Source organism: Cryptomeria japonica, chromosome 8 (genome assembly GCF_030272615.1).
Source record: "Cryptomeria japonica chromosome 8, Sugi_1.0, whole genome shotgun sequence".
NCBI lineage: Eukaryota > Viridiplantae > Streptophyta > Pinopsida > Cupressales > Cupressaceae > Cryptomeria > Cryptomeria japonica.
In genome coordinates this window covers 508,520,656-508,546,883 of record NC_081412.1, presented here as the reverse complement: position 1 = coordinate 508,546,883, position 26,228 = coordinate 508,520,656, and the positions used below count along the sequence as shown (strand labels likewise).

At 32.9% G+C, this 26,228-nt stretch overlaps 1 protein-coding gene across 1 annotated transcript; it reads right to left on the bottom strand.

Annotated features, from left to right (window-relative positions):
• On the bottom strand, positions 1 to 25,260 carry LOC131057201 (2-oxoglutarate-dependent dioxygenase DAO-like). Its single transcript, XM_057991387.2, has 4 exons — positions 24,857 to 25,260; positions 24,439 to 24,766; positions 24,099 to 24,344; positions 1 to 339 (listed from the first exon to the last, which is right to left on the bottom strand). The coding sequence occupies exons 1-4, from the start codon at positions 25,258 to 25,260 to the stop codon at positions 1 to 3; spliced, it is 1,317 nt and encodes a 438-aa protein (XP_057847370.2).
• Between the last annotated feature and the right edge of the window lie 968 nt (positions 25,261 to 26,228).

Genomic DNA, 26,228 nt, shown 5'->3' with positions numbered 1-26,228 from the left:
CTACTGAACGTGCATGATTCTAATATCATATCTATCATTTCTGAACAGCCAAGGTAAACTAACACAACACCACCCTAACGCACTATTCGTTATATACCGGCGAATCGTTCGAGAGCTGTAGCTTTTTCTGTCTTTTGTATTCGGTCTAATTTCGTCTCTGAATTGCGAGAATATGAAAGGCTTGTCACGCCTTGGATTGTCGTTCTCCACAAGTTCCGCATGCGCCCAGATTTCCGTCTCCATTGGAAAGGCAGTAAAAAAGGCAATAGACATTCGATCTATCCACCCAGTACAAACAATGCGATGATCTGCGCTATGGTATCTGCCATTACTCCACGCCTGTATTCATATTCACCATTCATCCTAATTTTATGCCTTGCAGGAATAATAAACATCTTTAATGATATTTCGTGTGTGTTAGCGCATAACTTCTGTTTGCTCTGTGATTTACGCTGATAGCACAATTTGCATCGTATTCACAATAGACGTTGCAGGTTTTGCATGTTTTGCATTTAAGTTATTCTGCCTCTTCCATCCATTCCAACAATTTTTGCATGATCCATGTTCATGCGTTGGTTTATTGGTTTATTCTTTTCGCATATTATATTTTAATATAATGGTTGATGAATTCTTTGTTATTTGTTTTAATTTCTTTTTGTAAATTTTGCTCCTCTTCTTGCTAGATCCATAGTGTGCAGGTTAGAAAATTTTACATGGTATCAAAGCCTGGAGCTAGAAGGAAGGAGCACAACAATTATTTGTTGTCAGATTTATGAAGATTACTATCACGTGGAAGCTGACGTAGACCTCTGTTTCTAGATGCATGCATATTTTTTCCCTAATTTTTGCATGCTCCTTGTTGTTTTTCCTATATTGATTCTTTAAAACTTGTACGCGCTTTGCAAGCACTGTATGATAAAGATCTGGGAAATTTGAGGCTTTGTAAAAAAATGAACTTTTAGAAAGTTTATATGGGGGTTTTGCTTAATGCATTTAGTATAGGTTTCTTTCAATAAGTTTCCCTGAATAAAAATAGAAGATTAAAGTGGCTATGCACTCTTCCTTCAACTGACAGCCAAAAATGTTCTTTTGTTTTAAATTCCTTTCTACATGAGATTCCAATGTTGTAACTTTGTTTGCTGCAAGAGATTCTTTCTAGGAGGGTTCTCGACTACATGAAATTCCAAAGTTGCATCCCCGAGTGCTTCCAAAGTTTCTTTCTAGTGGGATAATATTGAGAATTGGATAAAAAATGGCATCATGCCAACTAGAGGACATCTTGGAATTCTTCAGTTTGGAGTACATTTGTTTGTAGAATCATATCTTCCGGTCTTCAGATGATTAGTTTCTATATTCAGAGACTGTGTACCTTGTATATTCATTCATTTGAGCAATGCAAAATATGTACAATTACATTTTTTAAGTATCTCAAAGTTACTCACGCAGTGGTTTCTATGACTCTGATATAATCCTGTTGTGGTGTGAATTCATTTGTAGTTCTTCATCGACAATTTCAACTTTCTTTTTTAGTGTGAATAACGGTTAGGAGTTTTTCTCAATTTGGTTTTCTCCTATCTTCTTTGTAATTGGGTTCCTAATTAGGCTTTATTGTCAAGACCCATATCTCTCCTTAGTTAGACTTAAGGGGAGCGTTAGCGCATAATGATTAATAGTGATAGCACAATTTGCACTGTAATCACAACAAATGTTGCATGTTTTGCATTTAAGCTAACAACGGAGAACTACAAGTTTAAATTATTCTGCCTCTTCCATCCATTCCAATGATTTCTACATGATCCATGTTCATGTGTTGGTTTATTCTTTGTATAAAATAATGCTTTCACATATTATAATTTAATACAATGGTTGATGAATTCTTTGTTATTTGTTCTGTTTTTTCTTCTGCAATTTTTTCTCTTCTCTTCTTGCTAGATCCATATTGTGCAGTTTAGAATATTTTATAACGTGGAGAAAATCACATGCCTTGAGGGAGTCACCCAGACTGACAACAAATGAATGAGAGAGAGATTTGATGTTGAACCACTCACCCTCCTCAAATTGAATTTGAAGACCTCCCACATCATCTTGGTAGAGAATAAAATAATTTGATATGTATATTTCATTGATATCATCTAATAATCTAAATATGGTGGTTTGTGTTTCTAGTCTGGTTGTAGTTAAGATTTATTCTTAATTGTTGAATATTTTGATAGATAGAAAGGGTCCTATGGATAAGATATCTTGTTTCAATAAAGAGATGGAGATTATCCCATGCAATTTTAATATTCCTAAGTAAAATATATTACAAGTTATTCATATATGATGAAGGGATCACAAAAGAAAAACAAATTAGGAATATGAATTTCAACCCACATGTCTTTTAGAAATCAAATCTTATTTCACATATTTAATGCAAGGATAAATTTGAGTAAACTCACATACTTGAAACAATATTTTAAAATATCTAATGAAATTTCTTTTTCCCTCAAACAACTCTAGGAATATCTTTTGATGCCACCAAGGAATTAGGTTTGGCCACCATGCAGGGACCTCTCTATATTGCAAACATGGAAGAACCATATCAGAGCAGAAGTTTGGGCATTGCGACATAGACAAAGAAGCAATCTCCTAAGCTTTATTTACCATTCTAAGACCTTTGTCAAAGGAATTATAGAAAACCAATGGGAGGAAGAGAATGATATGTCAACTCACCTTGCATGAGCCTACAAATTCTAAGAATTTGTTCACTTGTCTACTCCTTTTTACTTGCATGTTTGCAAATCTATCGTATTCTATAGCTTTTGTGTCATTTTGTAGGGGAAGGAGAGGATTTTCTATGAAAAATATGTTATATATTTTTTTCATGTTTTGGAATCTTTCTGAAGATTTATTTCTTCCCTTTTTTTTCTTTTTAAAAATAATACAACATCGTAGATAAAATTAATAAGTGACTTTAATTCCAAGCTATAGATTTGTATACATTTTGTATTTGGTTTAGTGCATGTCCCTCCCTATTTTATGTTTCAATATCCTAGACTTAGAGATGCTTCTATGACTTCTATCTCAAAGATGACTTCTATGAATTCTATCTCTTCTATCTTGGGTGATACAAGACCCACCTTAGCACAAAATCATGCATATATCCCAAAATCTCTATCTATTTTATCATCCATCATCCCAAATATTTTGATTTTATTACTGATTTTATAAACTTTTTGTGGTCCCAATATTCTACAGTTAAGTTGTACATTCTATACTATATTTTATGTATCATTTATTTCTTTCTTTAGAGGAGAATCTATCACCATCAATTGTATGTGATCCCCGTTTCATTATTTTCTTTTATTTGGGCTAGGGCAATGGACTAGAAAAAATCTCCTCAAGAGAAATCTCAAGTTGATATATCATCCCCAAGATGAATAGCATAGTAACATAGCAGGCTCCAAAATACAAGAAAGAAACAAGAAAATACAAAAAATATCAATTCTACTTCATGCTTTACGACTATTATGATTGAGCTAACTAATGTGAAGCACAAAAAATTAAAAAACTATATGAAAAATATTATTCAATAAATAAATTCACCCCATATATGTTACAGTTTATGTTTGTGGCCTAGGATCTCATTTCTTCATGTATCACCAGAACATGATTTTTCTATTCATGAATTAAATTTATTCAAGGATTGAGCAAATAATTAGATCTTATTTTCCTTCACAAGTTCTTAAATCTTCACATGTCTACATTCTATTTAGGAAGATGAGATAAGTCATCTTTAATCATGCTCTTCAACAGTTCTATACTTGATTTCATTAGTTTGAAATACACTATATTTATAACATATGTTCAAAGGAATTCTTCTAATCATTTCTACAACATATGATATAAGAATTGTCCCCTCTCCATTATCCCTCAACTTCATATTTATACATGATACATAGCTCAAACTCATATAGTTTCCCTTAGAGTTTTGACCATGTAATTGGTTGTACCATCAACATCTATAATAACCTAGAAATTCAAGTAGTGCCATGAATGTTTCAACTAATTAACCCTTTATTTTAATATATTATTTTAATTTTTAGTGTTAAAATACTCTTATGATATTTTTTATTAATCTCCCTATTACCACTTCAATGCTATGGCCATAATATATCTAGTTGTGATCTATGCTACTTGTTTTGATATTTTTCTATTTTAATCAAGTGCTAATGTTGCAATGTATTTCATGCTAAGTAGTTATAGAACAATATTATCAATAGAAGAAAAAGCTAGTACAACACTTATTGTTAGGCCCAATATGGAAAGCTAATTTACTGAGAGGGAAGGGGTGAATCAGTACTTTAAAACTTTTCTTCAACAATAACTTTACTATTAAGCATAAACTGAATAGTGCAGTAACATAATATAATGCTAAAACAAATAAATAACAATCATACATGATTCACTCCATAACACATATATTTTGGTTACGCAGAAACTCTTGGTTAGAGAGAAAAACTGCGGTGGGGATGACACCCACAACTTCACTACTACAATAATAAAGGTTGCTTGGTTAGAGCTACATGTTTAGCTATTTCTGATAGCTTACCCTATTAGGAGTATCAAGATCTGTTAGATCTACCTTGCTAAAGGATTTTACAACACTTATTCTAAATGTTGCACCTAGTTAGAGGCTTTACAATTTATAGACATAGTTAGAGTCTTTTACCCTATTAGAGGTTTTTCTTACAACTCAAAATATTACAATCAAATCTTTACAAATTATCTGCAACTTTATATCTAAAATGTTATAGCAGATTCTATGTGCTCAAAATGATATTACCTTGCTTATAGCATACCTCGGTAATCCATAAATTAACTCGGTAAACCCATTTGTTTACTCTGTTCCTTGACTGTTCTCTGAAATCCTTCTCAGTGACCTCTGTGTTTCTCTGTCAACTGTAACAGTCATAACACTTTGTGATATCTCATGATTTTCCTTTTTGTATATATCCTACTTCACACACACATGCACATATATACTTGGACATATATATAGTCCTGAATTCATGTTGCATAAATAGATCTCTTATGTCAGTGATCTGGTCCATGCTTAGATCTTACAAACATGATTTCTTGAATGAATAACCATGCAAAATATTTCATTGGTTATATGACCTCAAAATCATACACAATCTTTAAGTGCAATTTCCAATGTGATAACGGTTACTTGTTCCTCGATCTTTGTAACACGTTTCCCATATATGTCCAGGTTTAGTGAATCTGGTAACACGTTTCGCTCGGTGTGGGTTCACTCAGTATATCATTATTGTTGCTCGGTAGACATAGAGTGTTACTTGGTAGAGTGTTCGGTGTATACTACGCTCTGAGACTACTTTCTTCTATAACAGACTGCACTGTGCTTACCGACTGTTATGTGCTTACCGACTAAAAGATTCGGTAGTATTAACCGACTAGAATATATAGAATAACTTTGAACATAAGACTAATGGCAATCTTAGTAAGTAGTAACAATCTCCCCTTTTGACATTAGTTGAGATGTTTGACAAAAAATACTTTCAAAGTTATAACTCAAAAAATCTATATACTTGCAAAATTTGACTAAACTGACAATATATACATTTGTCAATGAAATAGTATATTTAGATATACTCCCCTTATCAATATACTAAACATAACTCTAATTTTGCATGCTCGGTGATCAATGTTTTGTGTGTTGCTCTTGTTTGTTGCTTACTACTTTGTTCACTGCTCGGTATACTCCCCCTGTATACTTTGATACTATACTTCCCCTTTTTGACAAACATCAAAATTTAGTTACCATTTGGTGGAGGCAATTGGTCAAAAATGGATTTATACTTTGTCCTTTCTTCGGTGAGGGCGACAGAGAGTGCATCCTTGACACTATCCATTAAAGAATTATGTGCTTGAATCTCAGCCAATAGAGAAATTAAGCCATCTAATGTGCTTCCCTCTTGTGTAGTAGATAGGTAAGTGGCTCGGTTGATCTATTCTTGAACGAAGGACAAGTGTGGAATGAATAAGGTTGGAAGAGTCATAATGTCCATCCTTATTTTGTGTTCTTCATTCCTGAGTTCCAATTGTTGAGCCATGAGCTGTTGTAACTTTGTATAAAATTTTAGAACAAAATTGGGCTTGGTGGTCAACTTATTTGAGAGATCGGTCATCTCTTTCTCAATTGCTTCTGTTTTATTTTTGATATCTTTAATGAATAAAGAGAATGTACAAAGTTTCTGAAATAAATAAAGAATGTGCTTGAGTTAAGGGGACAACTCAGCAATAAATTTGAGAAGTTTAACTTTGCCAATAGCAATAGCTTTCTGTACCTCTTCAATCATTTTTGCAATGAGCTCTTTGTCCTTTAACTTTCTCAAATATTCAGATGCATATACTCCAGATGTCTCTATTTGATTGAGGAGTTCATCCAGTTGAATATGGATGGCTGCATCTGTTGACACTGTAGCTGCGGGTAGCATATTTGATAATAATGTCTTTACCTTCTGAAGGACTTTATTTTTCTTTTGTATGGCCATTTGTTTTTCCTATTTGGTCTTTGCTTTGCATAGTTCATGTAATTCAATGAGTGCTTGCCCTTTTAATTTTGATATGCCTACATTGGGCAACACTATTGGTTTCGATACATCTACCTTGAAACTATGCTTTTTCATCTTCTTTTCTTTAGATTTGGCTGGTTGAACCAATACAATAGCTTGGGAGGCTTGTGGATCCTCGGTAGGTTGCTCGGTGGAGGAAACACTTTTGTTGGTTTCTTTAGCCTTTGCTGAGTCCTTCGGTGGTTCGGTGCTCGGGATCTCAGTTGCAACATTTTCAGTGTTAGGAGGATCCTGAGAGGTCTGTTCCCTGGTGGCCTGAGGAGTAGCTTCTCCTTCTATAGACTTGTGAACCTCTACACCTTGTTCAATATCTTGAGGGGCCTCGGTTGTAGCAGAATGAGTGACCAGAGGATAAGGTTGAACTTGTTCCAAAACTGACTCACTGGATACCAATTTTGCATAGGCATTACCTTCTATCATTTCCTGTTCAAGTGCCTCGGTGTTGATGATGTCTTCATCAATTTGTATGGTGTCAGCAGGGTCTTCCTCGGTGACATCAGGATCTTGCTCGGTGACATCAACTATTTCTACTTCACCTTGCTCACCATTAGTCTTGATTCGAAATATTTCCTGCCACTTTTATTTTGTCTCATTTTCCACTTCAATATACAGACCATTGATCAGTTTTAAGGCTCTTTGTTTGACAAGTAAATTTGTGTGGTAGGTTGTCAGATGTTCTTTTATTTCAACTATCGACATGTCTAGAAAGAGATGTACCAGACTTCTTTCTCTAATCTGTTTCTTCGAGTCCATTGCGTATTTCCACCTGTTATCAATATGCAAATATAATTCTTTTGGAAGAGAGTTAGATACTTCCAATGGGACCAATCGGAAGTTTAGAAGTGTGCAGATGATAGCTTCTTCTATTTGTCTCTTTTCATCATCAGATCTAGTTTCATACTTAACATATCTAAATCCTCCAAATCCTCCATATTCTTTCAAGTTAGTACAGAAATTAGCAACACTATGTATATTTTCCTTTGTACTCTTAACAATCTGAAATTTGTTAGCATCTTCAGACTCTGTGTCACTGGACTCTTTAGTCAAAATGAGTCTCCAAGTAGATTTCTTATAGGTCTTTGTTACCTTAGGAACAACAACAGTCTTTGGTTTCTTACTCGGTGACACTGTAGATGATCTTGTGTTTGGGCGCTTTACTGAGGGAGTCGGTGATGCCTTTGATGTGTCCTGTTTCTTCCTCTTCAGAACTTTATCTTTAGGCAACTCGATGCTTAGTGTAATAACAACCTCTTTGGCTTCTGATTCTTCCTTGGTGATTACTAGTGTGCTCTTGACAGGTGTGGAGGAAGAACCTTCTCCAAATTTCTTTGATAGTGCCTTGATCATCTTTGTTGCTTTTCTTGTAGCTTTTGTTACTAAAATGCTGATCTTTACTTTCTCTTTCAGTTCTTCATATGTTCCATACCTCAACTCAGTAGCATGCCTTGGTAGGGTAAGAAAGGCATCTATCTGCTATTATGTGATGTCAAAGTCACTCTCATAACCCATAGGTGGCAAAGATTGAGTTCTTGGTTCCACAACATTCACATAGTAGTAGTCGGTGTCTACTTCAAAACATATGTCATCTTTGTATTTTTCCAATAGCTGGGGTGGAATTCTATACCTATTATACATCTTCTCTTGAAACTTGCTGATATAATCATCCATAATATCATTGAAGTTGTCACCTAGACGTTTGATAAAGTCATTGATTTGATGGGTGATTGGTCGGTGTAGCTCCTAAACTACTTTACCGACTGTTGGAAAGAATTTTTCAAAATAGAAAAACATGCATACTAATAGTGATCCAAACTTTAGTGTATTGGCCAAGTTGTTCTTCTTCAGCTTCCTGATGGTGTTCAGATTCTTAAACAGGTTTTTCAGGAATAGTTCACAAAGATCAATTTTCATTCCCTTTTTCACAATCTTGTATGCTAAGTCGACTGCTGCACAAGGTACACTATTTTCCCTTTCCGATTGGAAGAAACAATAACCTATCACTCTAATAGAAAACTTTAGCTCTGCGTCAGTTACATTATTTAGTTTCAATCCTCTACAATCGGATTTCACTCCGGTTAAGGTGATCAATTCCTTTTTTGATATCATCTTCTAAGCTCGGGCATGATCATAAATAGGGTAACTAGTGATCAGATGAATGATTTCCTTGGTGATTTTGAATGGTTGCTCTTCTAACCACATGAAATCATCGTGAACTCTGCTCAGAACAAACTTGACCCACTGGGGTTTGAAGACATGGGGATAGGTTAGGGCTTCATTCAATCCCTTGATCTTAATGTGCTCATACTTGCTATCCAATTTCCCATCGGTGCACAATTCATCATAGGTGTCTTTGATTTCAACATGACCTAGTTCTTGAACTCAACATTTAGTGAAGAATCTGGCCTCCTCAACTAGTAAAACTCTATCCGAGATGAGTGAAAATGCAGTTTTGTCATTTGGTTCTAATGCTACTTTGGGAGTTAGAGAGTATTTTAGTGAGGTATTTTCAACATTCTTAACAACAACGGGTTCTTGGATCTTCGGTGCCATTGTAGATTTCAGATAGAAATTATCAAAAGATCCTTAGGGTTTGAAAACATTCAAATGATAGATGCTTTTCCTTTTAACAAATATGAAACAAAAATCTTCAACAGATATGATCGGTAAACCAACTTAACAATGCATTGAGATTGATGTGAATACCTTGAATTTCGCTTCGGAGGAGGTTTGATCACCTTGGAATCGCTTTGCTCTTCTCTCTTCAAAACTTGGTAAGTGAAAAATGACCGCGTAAATGATTTAAGTACACAATATACCTTATTGGGCTCCATGTAGGTTAGGTTAAAACATTAAATGCACTCGGTTCCACTAGACCGATTTACTCTCTTTTTTCTGTTTTAACCGAGTAGCCAGATTTCCTTCATTTACCGACTAGATAGGCTTCCTATAGTTACTGACTTGATAGGTTTCCTGTATAGTGCTTTCAAAAGACTTTGATAGAATTTGAAACTTACTAATACATCTTAGCTATGCAGATTTTGAATTAAGTACATAATAAAATAGAAACTATTTAAGATTTAACCTTGAGAGAATGCAGTCCCTTCATACCTTTACCGATTAATTTGGAATAGGTGCACCTAACTCGGTAGGTAAGGTGCTTTCTTCATTTGACACAATTTCCTTCTTTTTCCAAATCATCTGTAATTTGCCTTTTATTTCTTCAATGTCTCCTCTAGGTTGATCTCTGCAATCTCTATCCAAGTGTCCAACTTTGTGACAATGAAAACATGCCATACCAGGATTTCTCCATGATCTTCGATTGTTCATTCCAAACCTTATAAAGAAGTGGCACTTATATGTCCATATCTTCCACAAAATTCACACCATATCCTTGTATTGTAATCCCATGGTACTGCAACATATGGTTGGTTAAGTTCTCTGTGAGTTTGGTAGCTTCCAGTATTTGCTTGGTGTGCAGACCAAATATAGTTCTTTTGCTTAAACCAACACTTCTCGGTACTGTGTCCATATCTATTGCAGTTTTTACAAAACCCTTTGAATTTTGCCTTCTTATAATTGCTAGTAGACTTTGTCCTACATTGGTTAAATGTGTGACCATATTTATTGCAATTATAACAATAATCATTGGACTTAGTGACATTCGGTTGCTTACCTTTTCTGATTTGGCACATGTTGGCAGTATGACCTTGATTTCCATAGTAGTTGTAAATAGGCTTCTTTCTTTTGATGTTCTTCTTGATTCCAGCTTTCTTTGATGATTCTCCTCTCTCAGTAGTATGGATTCCCTTCTCGATAGAGTCTTTTCCTTTGTAACCGAGTCCTACATCTTTGTTGGGTCTTCTTGTATTCAGTTGCTCATCCAACATCTTTGATGCTTCATAACTCTTCTTCAGTGTTTCTTTGGATTTCTTCTCTATTTCAAGTTCATCGGTCAACCTTGATACTTCAAGTTTCAATGCTTCATTCTCATCATCTTTCAGATTTGCCTCATGATGTGCATAACCTAGTTGATCTGATAGATTTTGTTGAATCCTAGTCAATCTTATGATTTCATCATTCTTTTCAAATACTAATGCTTCAAGTTGTTGTTTCTCTCTTTCTAGATCTCTTACTTTATCCTCGGCTGCCCTCAATGCATCAAGATTTTCAGTCATCTATGTGCTGAAATGCTCATGTTCTCTTTTCATTTCTTTTAGTTGATCAATCAGTGCTTTGTTCTTTTCTTTCAACACTTCAATCATTTCTTCAGTCTCTTCAGACATACTGTTCTCAGATGATGTCTCAATTTGTTCCAACAGCTCTTGAGAGTCCTGCAAATCATCAGATAACCTTCTTCTAACTTTCAGAGACTTTTGCATTTGTCTTTGCATGTTTGTAATCACTTGATTAGCATGATCTAACTCTTCTTGCAGATATACAATTCTTCGAGATTTTTTATAGCCTTCCATTGATAAGATCTTTCTCTTTAGGTAGTTAAACACTTTTCCAAGATTGAAGCTCTGATACCAATTGTTAGGCCCAATATGGAAAGCTAATGTACTAAGAGGGGAGGGGTGAATCAGTACTTTAAAACTTTTTTTCAACAATAACTTTACTACTAAGCATAAACTAAATAGTGCAATAACATAATATAATGCTAAAACAAATAAATAATAATCATACATGATTCAATCCATAACACATATATTTTGGTTACACAGAAACTCTTGGTTAGAGAGAAAAACTGCGATGGGGATGACACCCACAACTTCACTACTGCAGTAATAAAGGTTGCTCGGTTAGAGCTACATGTTTAGCTATTTCTGATAGCTTACCTTGTTAGGAGTATCAAGATCTATCAGATCTACCTTGCTAAAGGATTTTACAACACTTATTCTAAATGCTGCACCTGGTTAGAGGCTTTACAATTTATAGACTTAGTTAGAGTCTTTTACCCTATTACTAGAGGTTTTTCTTACAACTCAAAATATTACAATCAAATCTTTACAAATTATCTACAACTTTACATCTAAAATGTTATAGAAGATTCTATGTGCTCAAAATGATATTACCTTGCTTATAGCATACCTCGGTAATCCATATATTAACTCGGTAAACCCTTCTGTTTACTATGTTCCTTGACTGTTCTCTGAAATCCTTCTCGGTAACCTCTATGCTTCTCTATCAATTGTAAAAGTCATAACACTCTATGATATCTCATGATTTTCCTTTTTGTATATATCCTACATCACACACACATGCACATATATACTTGCACATATATCTAGTCCTGAATTCATGCTATATAAATAGATCTCTTATGTCAGTGATCTGGTCCATGCTTAGATCTTACAAACATGATTTCTCAAATGAATAACCATGCAAAATATTTCATTGGCTAGATGACCTCAAAATCATACACAATCTTTAAGTGTAATTTCCAATGTGATAACGGTTACTTGTTCCTCGATCTTTGTAACACGTTTCCCATATATGTCTAGGTTTAGTGAATCTGGTAACACATTTCACTCAGTGTGTGTTCACTCAGTATATCATTCTTGCTTCTCGGTAGACATAGAGTGTTAATCGGTAGAGTGTTCGGTGTATGCTACGCTCTGAGACTACTTTCTTTTATAACCGACTGCACTGTGCTTACCAACTGTTCAGTGCTTACTGGCTGAAAGATTCGGTAGTAGTAACCAACTAGAATATATAGAATAACTTTGAACATAAGACTAATGGCAATCTTAGTAAGTAGTAACACTTATATCAGTAAAAATTTGATAGATGACATGAAAGTATTTCCTTATTGGCAAGCACTTAAAAAATGTATTAATATTCAACTAGCTAGTTCCTATACATATTGGGAGAAAAATGTATCACAATCCTTAGCCAATAATACCCAACATCTCTACTCATACTAACAAAAGGACCTTTGCATTTACATGAAACATTGCATCAAGAAAATTTCTTTATTTCTTATTTCTTACAATACTATCCCTCATTATCAACTTTATCAACTTTAAAATTATTTCCTTCAATATCAAGAAAATTAAATTTAATATGTGATCTTAACATTTATTATATTTTATTTATTATGGCCTATGTTTCCTAATGATACTCAAAGAAATAGTCATCCCTAGAATAATTTTGGTAGCTTAGCTTGTGGCGATTTTATTCAAATGGTCATCTAATATTTCAACCTAATTGCATGATAAAATTTCATGTAACATTACATGTGCCCTATCAATTCCTTGCTCAATTTCTAATTAAAACATGGTTATCTATTATGTAATCCATCATTTTATACCTAATTTCCTTATCAATGGATAATTAAGGTTTTAACAAGATAAAAAGCCCATACCTAGAAGCCTATACTAGCTATAGTAACTCTACTCTTACTCCTTATAATTATGAATCAATTTATCGATAAATTAGAGATTTATGTTATGATGAAAATAAATAATATATTAACCTGTTATAGAGAGTCCATTTGACTAAGTAGGTGACATTAAAATTTCATTATATGTATCATAATTTGAATGGTGGTGGGTTCATAATGTTAGCCTCTGGATTAATTGTAATATAAAGGAGTAAATAAGAATGAAGAGTTTTCTATGTAATGCACCCACATATAATGAACCTACATAGAATTTTTGGGGATCCATTTGTTGGTTCTTTGTCTCACATACAATAATAATTCTTTTTGTAATTATCATTACTTGATGATTGTTTCAGCAATTTATCATACAATATAGTCTTATCTTGACTTTTAAAATGTGTTCTCTTCTTAATAACCTTCCGCCACAAAATCCAAGCCAATAATATTGTGAGAATATTTTTTAATAATTTATAAATTAAAAAATATACACTTTCCTTGATTGAAGACAAACAAGAAAGAAAACACCACAAAAATTAGATTTATAATTGTTAGTAAAAAATATGGATAATGATTGTTTAAAAATACCATTAATACTATGATTCCATTGCAAGAAATAAAGAGAAACATAAAAAAAAACATGATAAATCTACCAAATATTGTCACCCGAATCCATGTGGCACACACCTATTTGTGATCACAAATTAAACATTCTAGACATATCTCTCATTCATCTTTCAAGTTTTCAACCAACAATGAACATTTAGAATTTCACCTATCAATTATAATATTTTGATGTATCATATCGAATGAAATGACAAAAGTATGCAAATAAGGTTCCTTAGATTTAGTTGTTTTGTGCTTTTAAATAATAAAGGCTCATTACTCCATTACCCTTCTAAGATCATTAAACATGCATGATCACATGAAGTAAGTAGTGAGCTTCCATCTAATGAAATTGTACAACTTACACCATGTGTGCACCAAAAACAACCACTTATTAATATTGCCACAAGTTTCAAGAAATTCTTCAAGGATCAAAAGGTCCATAGTTACCATTGAATATGGATGGATAGGGATGGCAAAAATTGGCCAACGATGGAGTCTCATTGTTCTATCATTTTACCATCGTATACAATAAAACTATTCCTAGCCCCGCCCTCTTAAACCCTCCTTCCTTTGCTAATAGAAAACCCCCAAGCTCAATCTCTATCCTAACTAAATTTTTCATGGACCTACATGAGGATGTATAAAGATAAGATGACTTGTTAGAATGGCTCTATGCACAAATGGATGTGGCCATAAAAGAGATAAATTGGTTGGAAGCGGTGGCCAAGGCGTGGGCGAGGGCTAACACTTGGGTCAATAATTAATGATGACAAACTTTCTATAAGTACCAATGATCTTGTAGGCATTGTGGGGTAGTGGGATAAGGTGGGCAACAAGATCAATGATATGGATTCCAGGATCAGGATGACACGAACCAAGCTTGAGCTGGAAGAGGTCAAGAAAACTTAAGAGGCCCTTAAAAATAAAATTGAGGAGGTTAACCTTGCATGAAGGAATGCGATCAGTAAGCACAATGCCTCCCTACAAGCTATTCTTAATGAAATAGAAAATAGGAGGGAGAAGAAAATTAAACACATTGTCCTCGGCATTGGCTCTGGTCCCACAACTTACTTGGTTAAAGCCACCCTTGACTGTGCATTGGTTTCCTTTGGCTCTGGCATTGGGTCAAGTAAAAAAGTTTCTTTAATAATAAACACATAAAATGTTCTAAATTCAATAATAAAATAAAATACTCTTTATTCTTAAATAAACTCATAATTCCTTTAATAAGTCTATCTTCTTCCATTATTCCATTCCCATCTCTAAGTGATCATTCCTTTGATATCACAACATACACGATATTTCTATAAAGAGATAAAGATTCTTTATTCAATAGGAAAATGTAGTAGTATCTTAATCATTTCTACATACAATACTTAAGCCTTTCTAATGCCTTAAGTTCCAAGTAACAAGAAAAAAAAAAAAGTAAAGGATGAGATGCGTCCTTTGATCTATAAAATAAGCTATCATCTTTGCAATATTTAGAATGAAGATGAGAACAAGATTCAGGTACTTTTTCCACCCAACCTTGAAGCTTACACTTCCCCGGAGTTCTTGGTAAATCAAGAATACCTGACCCTGCACGAATTGCTTAGCAAAAAGAATTTGATAGACAAGATGGAATCTAGTGTGTTCCTAGAATGATACATGCATTTTCTATTTTTTAATTATATTAAGAAACAAGCAATATCAATCAAGGATATGGTAGAGAGCATAAATAAACCCATCTATTTCAATGGTCAATAAGTTACTCGGCCGAGTATAATGCCATGTATAGCAATAAAATATAGTTTGGAAAAGCAAACTATTCTCTCTATAATTCCACATTCGGCACCCGTCCTGGAAGGTAACTTTCCCACAAACACAAACACATCTAGCTTTCCTATTGTTTGTAAGGTATTTAAAGAAGACAATCTTTTGTTTACAATAATTTATATTTACTAAGAATACATTCTTTCTTTTCTACATTTTCAAATATAACATAATAAGTATTTAAAAAAATAAGAAGGTGTAAGACAAGTATGAATACTTTGCATATAGACAAAAGTAAAATCCAGAAATAAAAATTATTAGTACACATTCTTTTATCTTTTCTCATAAAATCCAAATAGAATAATCATACATCTTATGGTTTCAAATTCCTAAATTTAGAATGCATAAGTTCTCTAGCTTTCCACATGTTTTTGTCTATCTACTTCATTCTTGAATTTGAATACTATTAGATGCTTTCCATGATTTAAAATGATAATTCTAATTGTACATACCTATATGACTTTTTCATATGAAATTTCATATAATCATTGTGACTTCTAAAGAAATAAACTTTTCAGAAATAGAACTCTTTACTTCACTAAAGATCTAAAACAATCAAATCTCTAGATAATTCTATTCTTATTCTGAAATAATAAAATAAACTATTGCTCATTTAAGAGCCTACCTCTGAAATTTGACCCGTCTGATATGATCAATGATAATCTTCTCCCAGTATGATTGCAATACATCTAGATTTCCAATTCTCTTCCTCCACTATGTTATTCTATCACTTGAGTTCTCTACTCTCTAATCTCTCACCTCTCTTTTCTATTCACTACTCTATATTCTATTCTCTACAAATTTCTCCTCTCTTTTCCAAAATCAACAGTCTATATATATACTAATCCAATCTATATTTCTTCCTATTTTCGGGCCAATCTCTCAGAGTGGTGGACTATTATCTGATTTATTTTCAACACCTCTAATTGTTATTGTTATATAATAGTCCTAAAGAATTTCAAACTCTATTATAAAGATTGCACGTGGAAATACAAACTGGGCATACCATTTCAATTTCATAATTATTGGTGACTTCATGTGGGTTGGTTACCCATGTTATATGGTAAAATGTGAAGGTGGAGATTTGAGTGGGTAGTCAGTAGTAATATTGAATCCCTTCCATACAATGTTCTAATTACTACCCTTTTCGCACGTGAAATAGTTAGCATGGATCACAACATTTACTCTAATGGTTTTCACCACGTCTAATAGTCCCTGATCAGCCTGCAGTCCATTTTATACTCAACCACTACATGTCTATTTGTTTGCATGGTCAATATTAATATCAATTCCCCCTTAACTCACCATTTTCCATGAGTTCGATATTAGTACCGTTCAGAATGTAAAAAGTTGTCTAAGTCTCTACATTAATATGCCAAGCCAACTAGTATCATTGTCGATTCTATACACTATTGACTTCCTTCTACTACAAATAAGGTTACATGGGGTAGTCGGTGTTTGTAATCGACTCCCACTCCTTTTCTAGTTAGAATGCTATGTGGGATAGTCGATTATAACAATGACTCCCACTATGTGATATGCTTAGTCATTATTAGCATGCTATAAAATAAGTCTACCACCATAATACATATTATCATTTGATTATGTATATATATACATACATAATATCAAATAATTAACAAAATTCATGAAGTAAAGTAATTTCATTTTCATGATAATTAGATATATAGATTATATATATATATATATATACAAAAGTGCACACATAAGTACAATATTTCATCCAATTACACTTATCAGCACACAAAGAAACCGAATAAGTCTACGATCGATATTCATATTCAACCTAATATTTAAGAATAAGTCTTTCTTTGAAATAAGACATATCATTTCACAATCACAAAATTAAATCATGCAACAAATACACATATATATTCTAAAGTGGTGTGTGAGATATTCCATCTATTCTAACGAAGTCCAAGAGCTAAAATAACTCTACCTGAAAACCATGTTCTCGCCTTCATACGCGTTCACCTATTCTTGCATTCACTTGCACTCAATTGCTCATTAGCAATGACGATCCCCAATTTCATTGATCATTCAATTGCATTTACATGGATAAAGTAATGTAAATTATTTCATTGCAATTGATTTTTTTTTTTTCATTATGATCTTATTTCACTAAAATTTTCATTTCCATTTCATTTCACTTTCATAAATGAAAAATAAACATTATTTTCCTAATAAATAATTATAGATAAATATGGTTCGTGACAGTCAAGTAAAAAAGTTTCTTTCTTTGATAAAGTGCTTAGTTTGTGCCAAGATTGGTAGGAAAAGGCTACCCCCATGTAGTGGACCATCACTTTGTGTGTGAGCTCAGTGGCTTTTTTTTTGGTTTTTTTTCTCAGTTTTCTTTGTTTGCTGGTCTTTTAGTTTAGCTACTTGTTTTTTGTTTTCCCTGCTAGGTTTTTTTATCTGTAGTGGGTTTTTTTTTGTGGTTGCACATCCCACATGCTTTAGGTGTAGCTTTGTAATGGTATGGGCCTACCTTTATTTTATTAATCAAAACTTATGAGTATGTGTACTAGTATGACAAATAATTAAAAAGATAAAAAAAATATGTGTTTTGAGATACAATAGAACAAGTCTATAAGGATAGGTGAAAATGGTTAGAAGTAAGGTTTGAGAAATGAGTCAAATCTAACACAATATATGGTATATATTTCTATGCCATTATAATAATTCATTCTATGAAAATAGGCCCAAAATAATATGCAAATTTGTATTGCATATTAATGTTACACTACTTTCAAGTGACTATCAAAATATTAAGTTAAACCACTTTAAAGTGACTACCAAAATATTATTTTTTATGTCTATTGTTTGTTCTCCATACAAAATTATGAAAATGTGTAAACAAGTGCATACACACACGCACACATACACACACAATTTCAATGATAAGAAATGATTTTGTAATGAAAGGGCTCATTTATAGCATTTGCTTCTATCTAGTAGATGATTTACTTTGGGATGTACGAGTGATCTTATGTAATATTTTAATTTATACATGCATTTTTAAATCCTACATTAAAATGATGAATATAGTTTAAGAATTGAATTTTTAGTCATGTATTAAATGAACTATTGAATACAATAACTATTTATCTAATAGTATATCATATGATAGACACTTTTTTTGTGAAAAAACATTATATGACAACAAAAATATTTACAATTTAATAGATGCTTAAAATAATCAAAACCAAATGATGGGAGAAAAAGGCTAAAAATGATTCGTTAATAATTTTAAAAAATGTTTGCTAACAAGTTAATGAAGACATCATGCTTATTCTTGAATACATAAATTTCATGTAAGCTAGTTTATGGTATAGAGTTAAAAAAACAAGCTCTTTGTTATTTTATTGGAAACGCTTATTATACAATATCAATTAAAAAGATTATAAGGATCAATAATGGTTTAAAATAAGATAATATTATTTAAAACTCAACTATTAATATAGGAATTATCATAAAGCTCAAATATTTTATATGGAAAAAAATAGAAAACTAATCATAAAAAAATTAGGTAAAGAAAAACAATGTTACAAAATTTTAAACGTCACAAAATAATAATACAGTTATAGTCTAATAAGAATTATTTAAAGAAAATCATCAAATACTTAAAAATAACATTTAATTAGAAATTATCTTCACTAGTAATAATATACTAAAATATGTATCATTTATGTCTAACTTTAATTTATTATGCTGAGAGGCATAACCTACAATGGCATCATATAGGGGTCATCACCAGTAACAGTGTAAGAAAAAAGAAATGTGTTCTATTCCTATGGAAGTGACAATTAACGTGAGCTGTCACCATCCAAGCTGTTTTAGATTCATTTGTAACTGCAGTAGATTCATTTTATGGAAAGGTGAGCTGTTTTAGCTTTCGTAACTGTAGCAGTGGTGGAACGAATTGTTTCATTCAAAACTGTAATGTAGTGAAAGGCCAATTGTTTTGTCTTCACTATCGGTCTTTTCAAATGAAATTGCATTCTCTTTGGTAGTCATCTGTTTCGAAGATATTTGGCATTCCTCTGACCATTGATTTGTTTCCAAAATATTTGTTTGTAAAGACTGAAATACAAATTGCAGTCCATAAGCTGGGTTATCTTGCTGAAGAAGAGTATGTAGATTTCCAAAATATTTGTGATTTGTAGATACTCCAAGGTTTGTTATTCATATCCCAAGGAAGTCATAGAAACATGAAAACCCCAATCCATCTCAATGGAAAGCTCCATAGCATGCATGCTCCCATGTATCACATTGGTTATCACAACTTTTAATTTTTTAGCATACTCCTATCTATGTTTTGCTTCTTTGTTTATAGAGACTTTCAACACCATGTATTTCTGCGGATATAAAAACATATAAAAAGTGAGCATTAAAATGAATTTCATGTTAGGTCTTTTAAATCAATAAAATACTTTATAATTAAAAGTGGAGAAATGCAAAAATTTATACCAGAAGCAACAACGATCAACAGTAAAGCAAGCACTGCATACCCTCGCTTCTCCATCTGTACACTTATGGTAATAGATTAATGCCTTCACATACTTATAATGAATTAATTAGAGGATAATACACGAATAACATAGTTATCCACTCCCAAACTAGAGAATATTGCTTACCTATCATCCTTGGAATCGATGAAATGAAGCGAATGCATGGGTTGTATGCATGTCTACCCATTGTATTTTGTAATTCATGATTTTAATTCATAGTCTCAACCCCCTTCACTCTCTAGGCTATTTTTTCCTGGATTAAAATCAGTGTAATGTTTTTACAACTAATTTTCTTAAGCATCTACCATACACTTATTCGAAACTACAATCTAAAAAATATGCAATCATCATCATAGACACTACTGAATAGAAACATATGTGTCTATAAAGTAATGTACTACTTCAAATTGTATCATGGGGTCTCCAAAAAATTGTTTCATCCATATCTGCATCTGTAACCTAGAATTGCAAATTATCTTTTCCGCACACCATTAGTGGTAAATGTTGTCCATACTATTTTCAAATATGTGTACAAAATGCATGCAAATCTATCCTTATAAACTCTGATGATTAAGATTCTATATCAAGAGAGCCACAAGAGCATGCCATCATATAGGCTCAATTTAAGTTTTAAATACCCAACAATAGTCATGTAGAATTTGTCAAGTAAATTTCCATATTTCTTAATTACCTTATTATATAGTGCACTTCCACATTGAGATATAACAAATTAAATTTCCTAGCATTGAAATGTTATTATAGTAAAAAACTTATATAGTTTATCTAGAAGGCCATGCTGCCAGTTAGATGTTCTTGCAATTTTGTAAAGAATTTATAAAATTAGAATGTTTATTCCTTATCTGGAAGGCAATGCTACTAGTTAGATGTTATTGTAATTTTGTGAACGAATTTATAATTTATCTAGAAGGCAATACCTCCAGTTAGATGTTATTGCAATTTTGTAAATAATTTATAAAAGTAGAATGTTTAATCCTTATCTGGAAGGCAATGTTGCCAGTTAGATGTTATTGTAATTTTGTGAATAAATTTATAAAAGAAGAATGTTTATTCCTTATCTGAAAGGCAATACCGTTAGATAGATGTTATTGTAATTCTATCAACGAATTTATAAAAATGGAATGTTTATTTCTTATATGGAAGGCAATGCCACCACATGAATTGTTTTATTAACTATTTATCTACTAAATAACTATACATTGACTATAACATATCTTAAATGGATATTATCTATTAGACAAGTTGCAATATCTTCCATAGTATGTCATTTTATAAGGAACTAGTATTTGAGGCAACTATAAAAATACTATAATTAGGACACAATAACTATTTGTTAAAATGATAAAGTGTAGTTGGCTTTAATTGTCATAAAGTATATTTACACAAAGTAATTAGTATTTAGAATCATGAATTCAAACTATGCTTTTACAATACAATTTGAGTAAATTAACGTTTATATAAAATTTATGATTTCAAATTAATATTAATTCAAACTAATGGTATATGCTTTAGATCTTTGTGGTCACAAAAAACTTGTGTTGTATGCTACAAGATATTCCTAGTCATGTGATATTTTTTTATTACGAAACAAACAGGTTTTAAAGGGACATAAAACCCTTTAATAGAGAACTACATCAAAATGTTGCAAGAAGATAAACAATTCAACAACATCCCCAAAGACAACACAAAACTAGCACAAAACCAATAACTAGGAAAGAGAGAGACAACAAAAGGACATAAACTAGTACAAGTTTTTAAGGGCCTTAGTTGACTATGTTTCCAGTTGAGTCATGTTTAGGGAAATATTTTTCAGCTTTTGAATGTCCTGATTAGTATATTTCTTCTTTAGGTTAGTTGTGGTTCTCTTGCATGGTCCCACTATATCCTCTATCATTTTATCAAGCGTATCCACATCCATAGTAGCTCGTTCCTAGTGATTTGCTTCAAGCTTTCCAAGCATGGTATTTATACTCTCAACTGAGCTCTTAACCACTTTCTGACTAAAGGTAACAAGAGATATCAAGTTTTCATTAACTTTTTCAAATTTGATCTCCATCTTACTCAATCTACCTTTAAAATCTCTCTTGAGTTTTTACTCTAGCTAAGTAATCTTCCAGTCATAATCTTTCTTCATATCACTAATTGTTCCCACAATCTTTTGTATTGAATTAACAATTGCCTTTCTCTAATCCACTATTCATTGTTCATTAGTTTGAGAGTCTTGTTTATTGCATGAAATCATATAGCCACAACATCATTAGGATTCTCCCTTTCCATGTTGATGAAAAGGAAATTGGCTTTGAGCTCTTTTATGAAGGGGGGTGTACCACTACACTTGGGAACCTAGATAGATTTATCTAGGAGAGAGTGTTGAGAAGGAAGAGAATATGAATGTGAAGTGGACATAGGGTATGGTTTGTCCCATTGAACTTGGTGTCCACTATTCGAAGAAGACCCAGAATTAGACTTTGAACCTTCCAGCTCCATGTTCCATTATTTTTCGTCTTAGAAAAGACTGATATGTTCCTCTTGCTCAAAATCACTCAAAACCTCAGGAACCCTAGCCGAGGGGGAGGGTAGGGTTTTGATGTGTTCATAAATGAGGAAAGTCAAACCACCATGCAAAACCGGGGAATTCTTTTTTCTATGGTCCTTTATGCTAGCATTAATTGAAGCCATCAGAAAGTAGGGGAACAAAATTTTATCTTTATGCCTAAAATGATTGAGAAAATCAAAATCATGCCTACAGGCCCTAGTAAACATATCATCTACAGTTACATACTTTATCAAAACCACCAAAACAATGCATCATATGGATTTGATGTTACCTGTATCCTAGCTTCTTTTGTCAATTTTTGCGAGCTTTGCCCTCCCCTTCTCATTTTTGGGGAATTTAATGACTTTAGCATCAACCATTTTCTTGTTCCTATAAAACTTTGCCCCTTTCTTTGAAAGAACTGTGACTTCTGCAATAAGTTTCTCATCAATTTCCACCACTCTTCCTTCAATTTAAATTTTTCCATCCTTCAAGCGCTTTGTAAATTTCTTAGTAACATTTGCATGGGCACCATGTATTCTTTCGATGAAGAGAGTGAGCCCTCCCCGATCAAAAATATGCACAATTGTTTTGTTTTTCTTGAGCTTTTTGCAATTCAAAGCCTCCACCCTCTTCCTTTCTCCACCCATGGAATTAGTAATAGCAATATTGAGGAAGGTCAAATAGCTTTAAAGAAAGCTACAAAGAACCCAGAAAGCATGTGACCTACACAGAAGTAATGTCAAAATGACACAATTAATAATTGGAATGCGAGGAATCAAAATAGGGCATTGTGTGATCATTTAAAATCTATCCCCCCTAGGTCAAAACAAATAACATGAAGGCCTTTATTTCAGTTGAAAGATTATCACCTAGCCCCCATACATTTTCATCATTGGTACTAACTCCAAGGTTAGCAAAGTGGTTAGCCAACCCATTGGCTTCTCGATAGACATGAGAAATATTATTGTTTTGAAAACTTTTTAATAAATCTCTTTCTTTCTCAATCAAACATTTTATATTTCGTGAGGGGTTATGCTTACCCAATAGATATTGGATAATATTATTAGAGTCCCCTTCTAGCCATACACAAATATATGGAAAAAACATATCAGAAAGGAAAAATTGCATACAACACATTTTTAAAATAAATAAATAAAACCTGATCATCTACAAACTTCCAATAATGCCCTAATATCTTGTAGATTTTACAAAGATACATTAGATTAATTGTCAAGCCAATTAGATCACATACCCTAGATGTTATACAAAACATATAATATCGCAAAAACATAATAGAGAAAGATAAAACAACCCTTTTAAAGAGTACAGAATAATAATGAAAGTAAAATAATAATTTGCAGATCATATACATGGAGAATACATAAGACATAAAACTTGTGCAGTAATTTCGGTGAATAAAAGTTCTACACATATAGACTTAGTAAATATAACAGAATAAAAAGTTGAATTCTGAAACTACTAAATCTAATGACCAGTTATAAACTAATTTTGATGTTAATTATCCTTGGAAAGGCAAACTGCGCGAACACACTATTTTTTATTTATACGCCGGCAATTCGATCGACAGCAGTAGCTTTCTCTCTGTCTTCTTGATTATGTCGAATCTCATGTAGGAGTTGCGAGACGAGGAAAGGCTTGTAACGCCTTGGGTTGTTGTTGTCCACAAGTTCCTGAGGAGCCCAGATTTCTGTCTCCATTGGAAATGAAGTGAAAAACCCAATAGACATACGATCCATCCACCCTTTCCAAACAACGCGATGCTCTGCACTGCGGTATCTACCATTACTCCACGCCTGCACTCATATTCACCATTCATAATTCTCTTTTGGCGTACAGGAATAATGATCACATTAAATGATAATTGGAGGCAAAGAGAAAATTCCATACCTTGAGCGAGTCCCCAAGATTGACAACAAATGAATGAGACACAGGTTTGACGCTGAACCATTTGCCCTCCTGAGATCGAATTTCAAGCCCTTCCACATCATCTTGGTAAAGTATTGTGAGGCACCCGGGATCTGCATGAGATCCCAGAGTCTCCTCACCTATACTTTTTTGGTGCGATGAGTACCCATTTAACCTCAATCTTGAGATGCGCTTTCCAAAGTGAGAACGGTAGAGGGCAACGGCATCCAATCCAAGGCTTGCAACAATTATTTTACTGATTTTTTGCGCGAGATTTGAGGCACATAAATCGTAGGCTACCATCGTCTCGCTGCCAAACGATAAGAAAGGAATTCAAATAATGAGACATAGGCTAACGAGATAACTTTAGAGGAAGGAAAAGAGGACATGAAAAATATACCTGAAACTGTGATTCCCTTCAGGCCATATCTTTAAACACATTTGTTCTAGAGATTCTGATTTACAGGAGTCGAGAAGACTGAATGTCTCAAAATTATCCTTTCGATGGTAACTATCGAAAGGATTAGAGGTTGTGGCTCTCTCTTTAGCCTCGGTTGGCATGGGCAATAAACCTCGGCTAACGTTCTGCGCCTTGTCCAGAAGCTCTAATGAAATTCCATGGTTGACCAGGCGGAAAAATCCCCATTCTATGCAGGCCTCTCTTAGTTTGGCGAGCATGGGATGATCTCCCAGGTGGCTTAGTTCTTCATCATCCAACTCTTGTGGAAATTTGGAGAGGTCGATTACGGGAAGATCGACATCAGATACAATGGGTTCAAGGGGAAATTGGAGAGAGGGAGACATTGATTATATTGCTGCAACAGCAGAACAGAAGAATTCCAAGTGTTTTATCATTCCATATTCAGGTTTGTTCCTTTTAAAACGGCTCTCCTGAGATGGCATTTTAAGACCTAGCTTGGACATATCGCTGAAAACAATTGCTAAAGAAACAATGCAAGATAGGCTGGACTGATATATCTATATTAATTGCTTAAAAAATGCAAAAAACATCGTGAACCAATCTTTGGTTTGTTCACTTAGTTTAATAGCTAAATTTATTTTTTCCTTTTATTTAAGAGCGTAGGTTTAGATTTGAGTTTCTATTTACTATTATTATAGTTGATGTTATTAAATGGTTGACTATTAAATAAGTATATATTGAGTAATATTATTTATTAGATATGTCGTTTACAATATCTTTCATAATATCTTATTTTAAATAATTTAGAGATTAAATCAACTATTCATTGAGCTATATGATCTAAGGAAGATTAGATAGTTGGCTACGATTTTACCCACAAACTATTGATTAATGGTGCATTTTCTATTATCACATCCTTCCATTCTAACTTAGAGATTACATCAATTATTAATTCATAAGGAGATCAATTTGTTGGAAGATCATTCATAGTGTAATTTGACTTAACATATATAGTGCTAGTTTTAGTGGGATATATTACCTATTAGGCTACCTTTTAGATCCTATTAAATAAAGTAAAAATTAGTGTACACAATTGATTTAATTTTTATGTTTCAATCCATAGGATTAAGACAGTTATAGTCATCATATTTTTTCCAAAGTATTAGCATTGTTTATATATTCAGTGGTTTTTATCATTATACAAAATATATGATCTTGGATGCATTGAATAAATTATTTTAATAATATAACATTTTTATTTTTTTATCTCTTGTGTGGAAGGTTATTTTGGTTGTAGATAATTGTTGGTTTCTCTAGATTTCATTATCAAATATTACATGCTATCAAATCT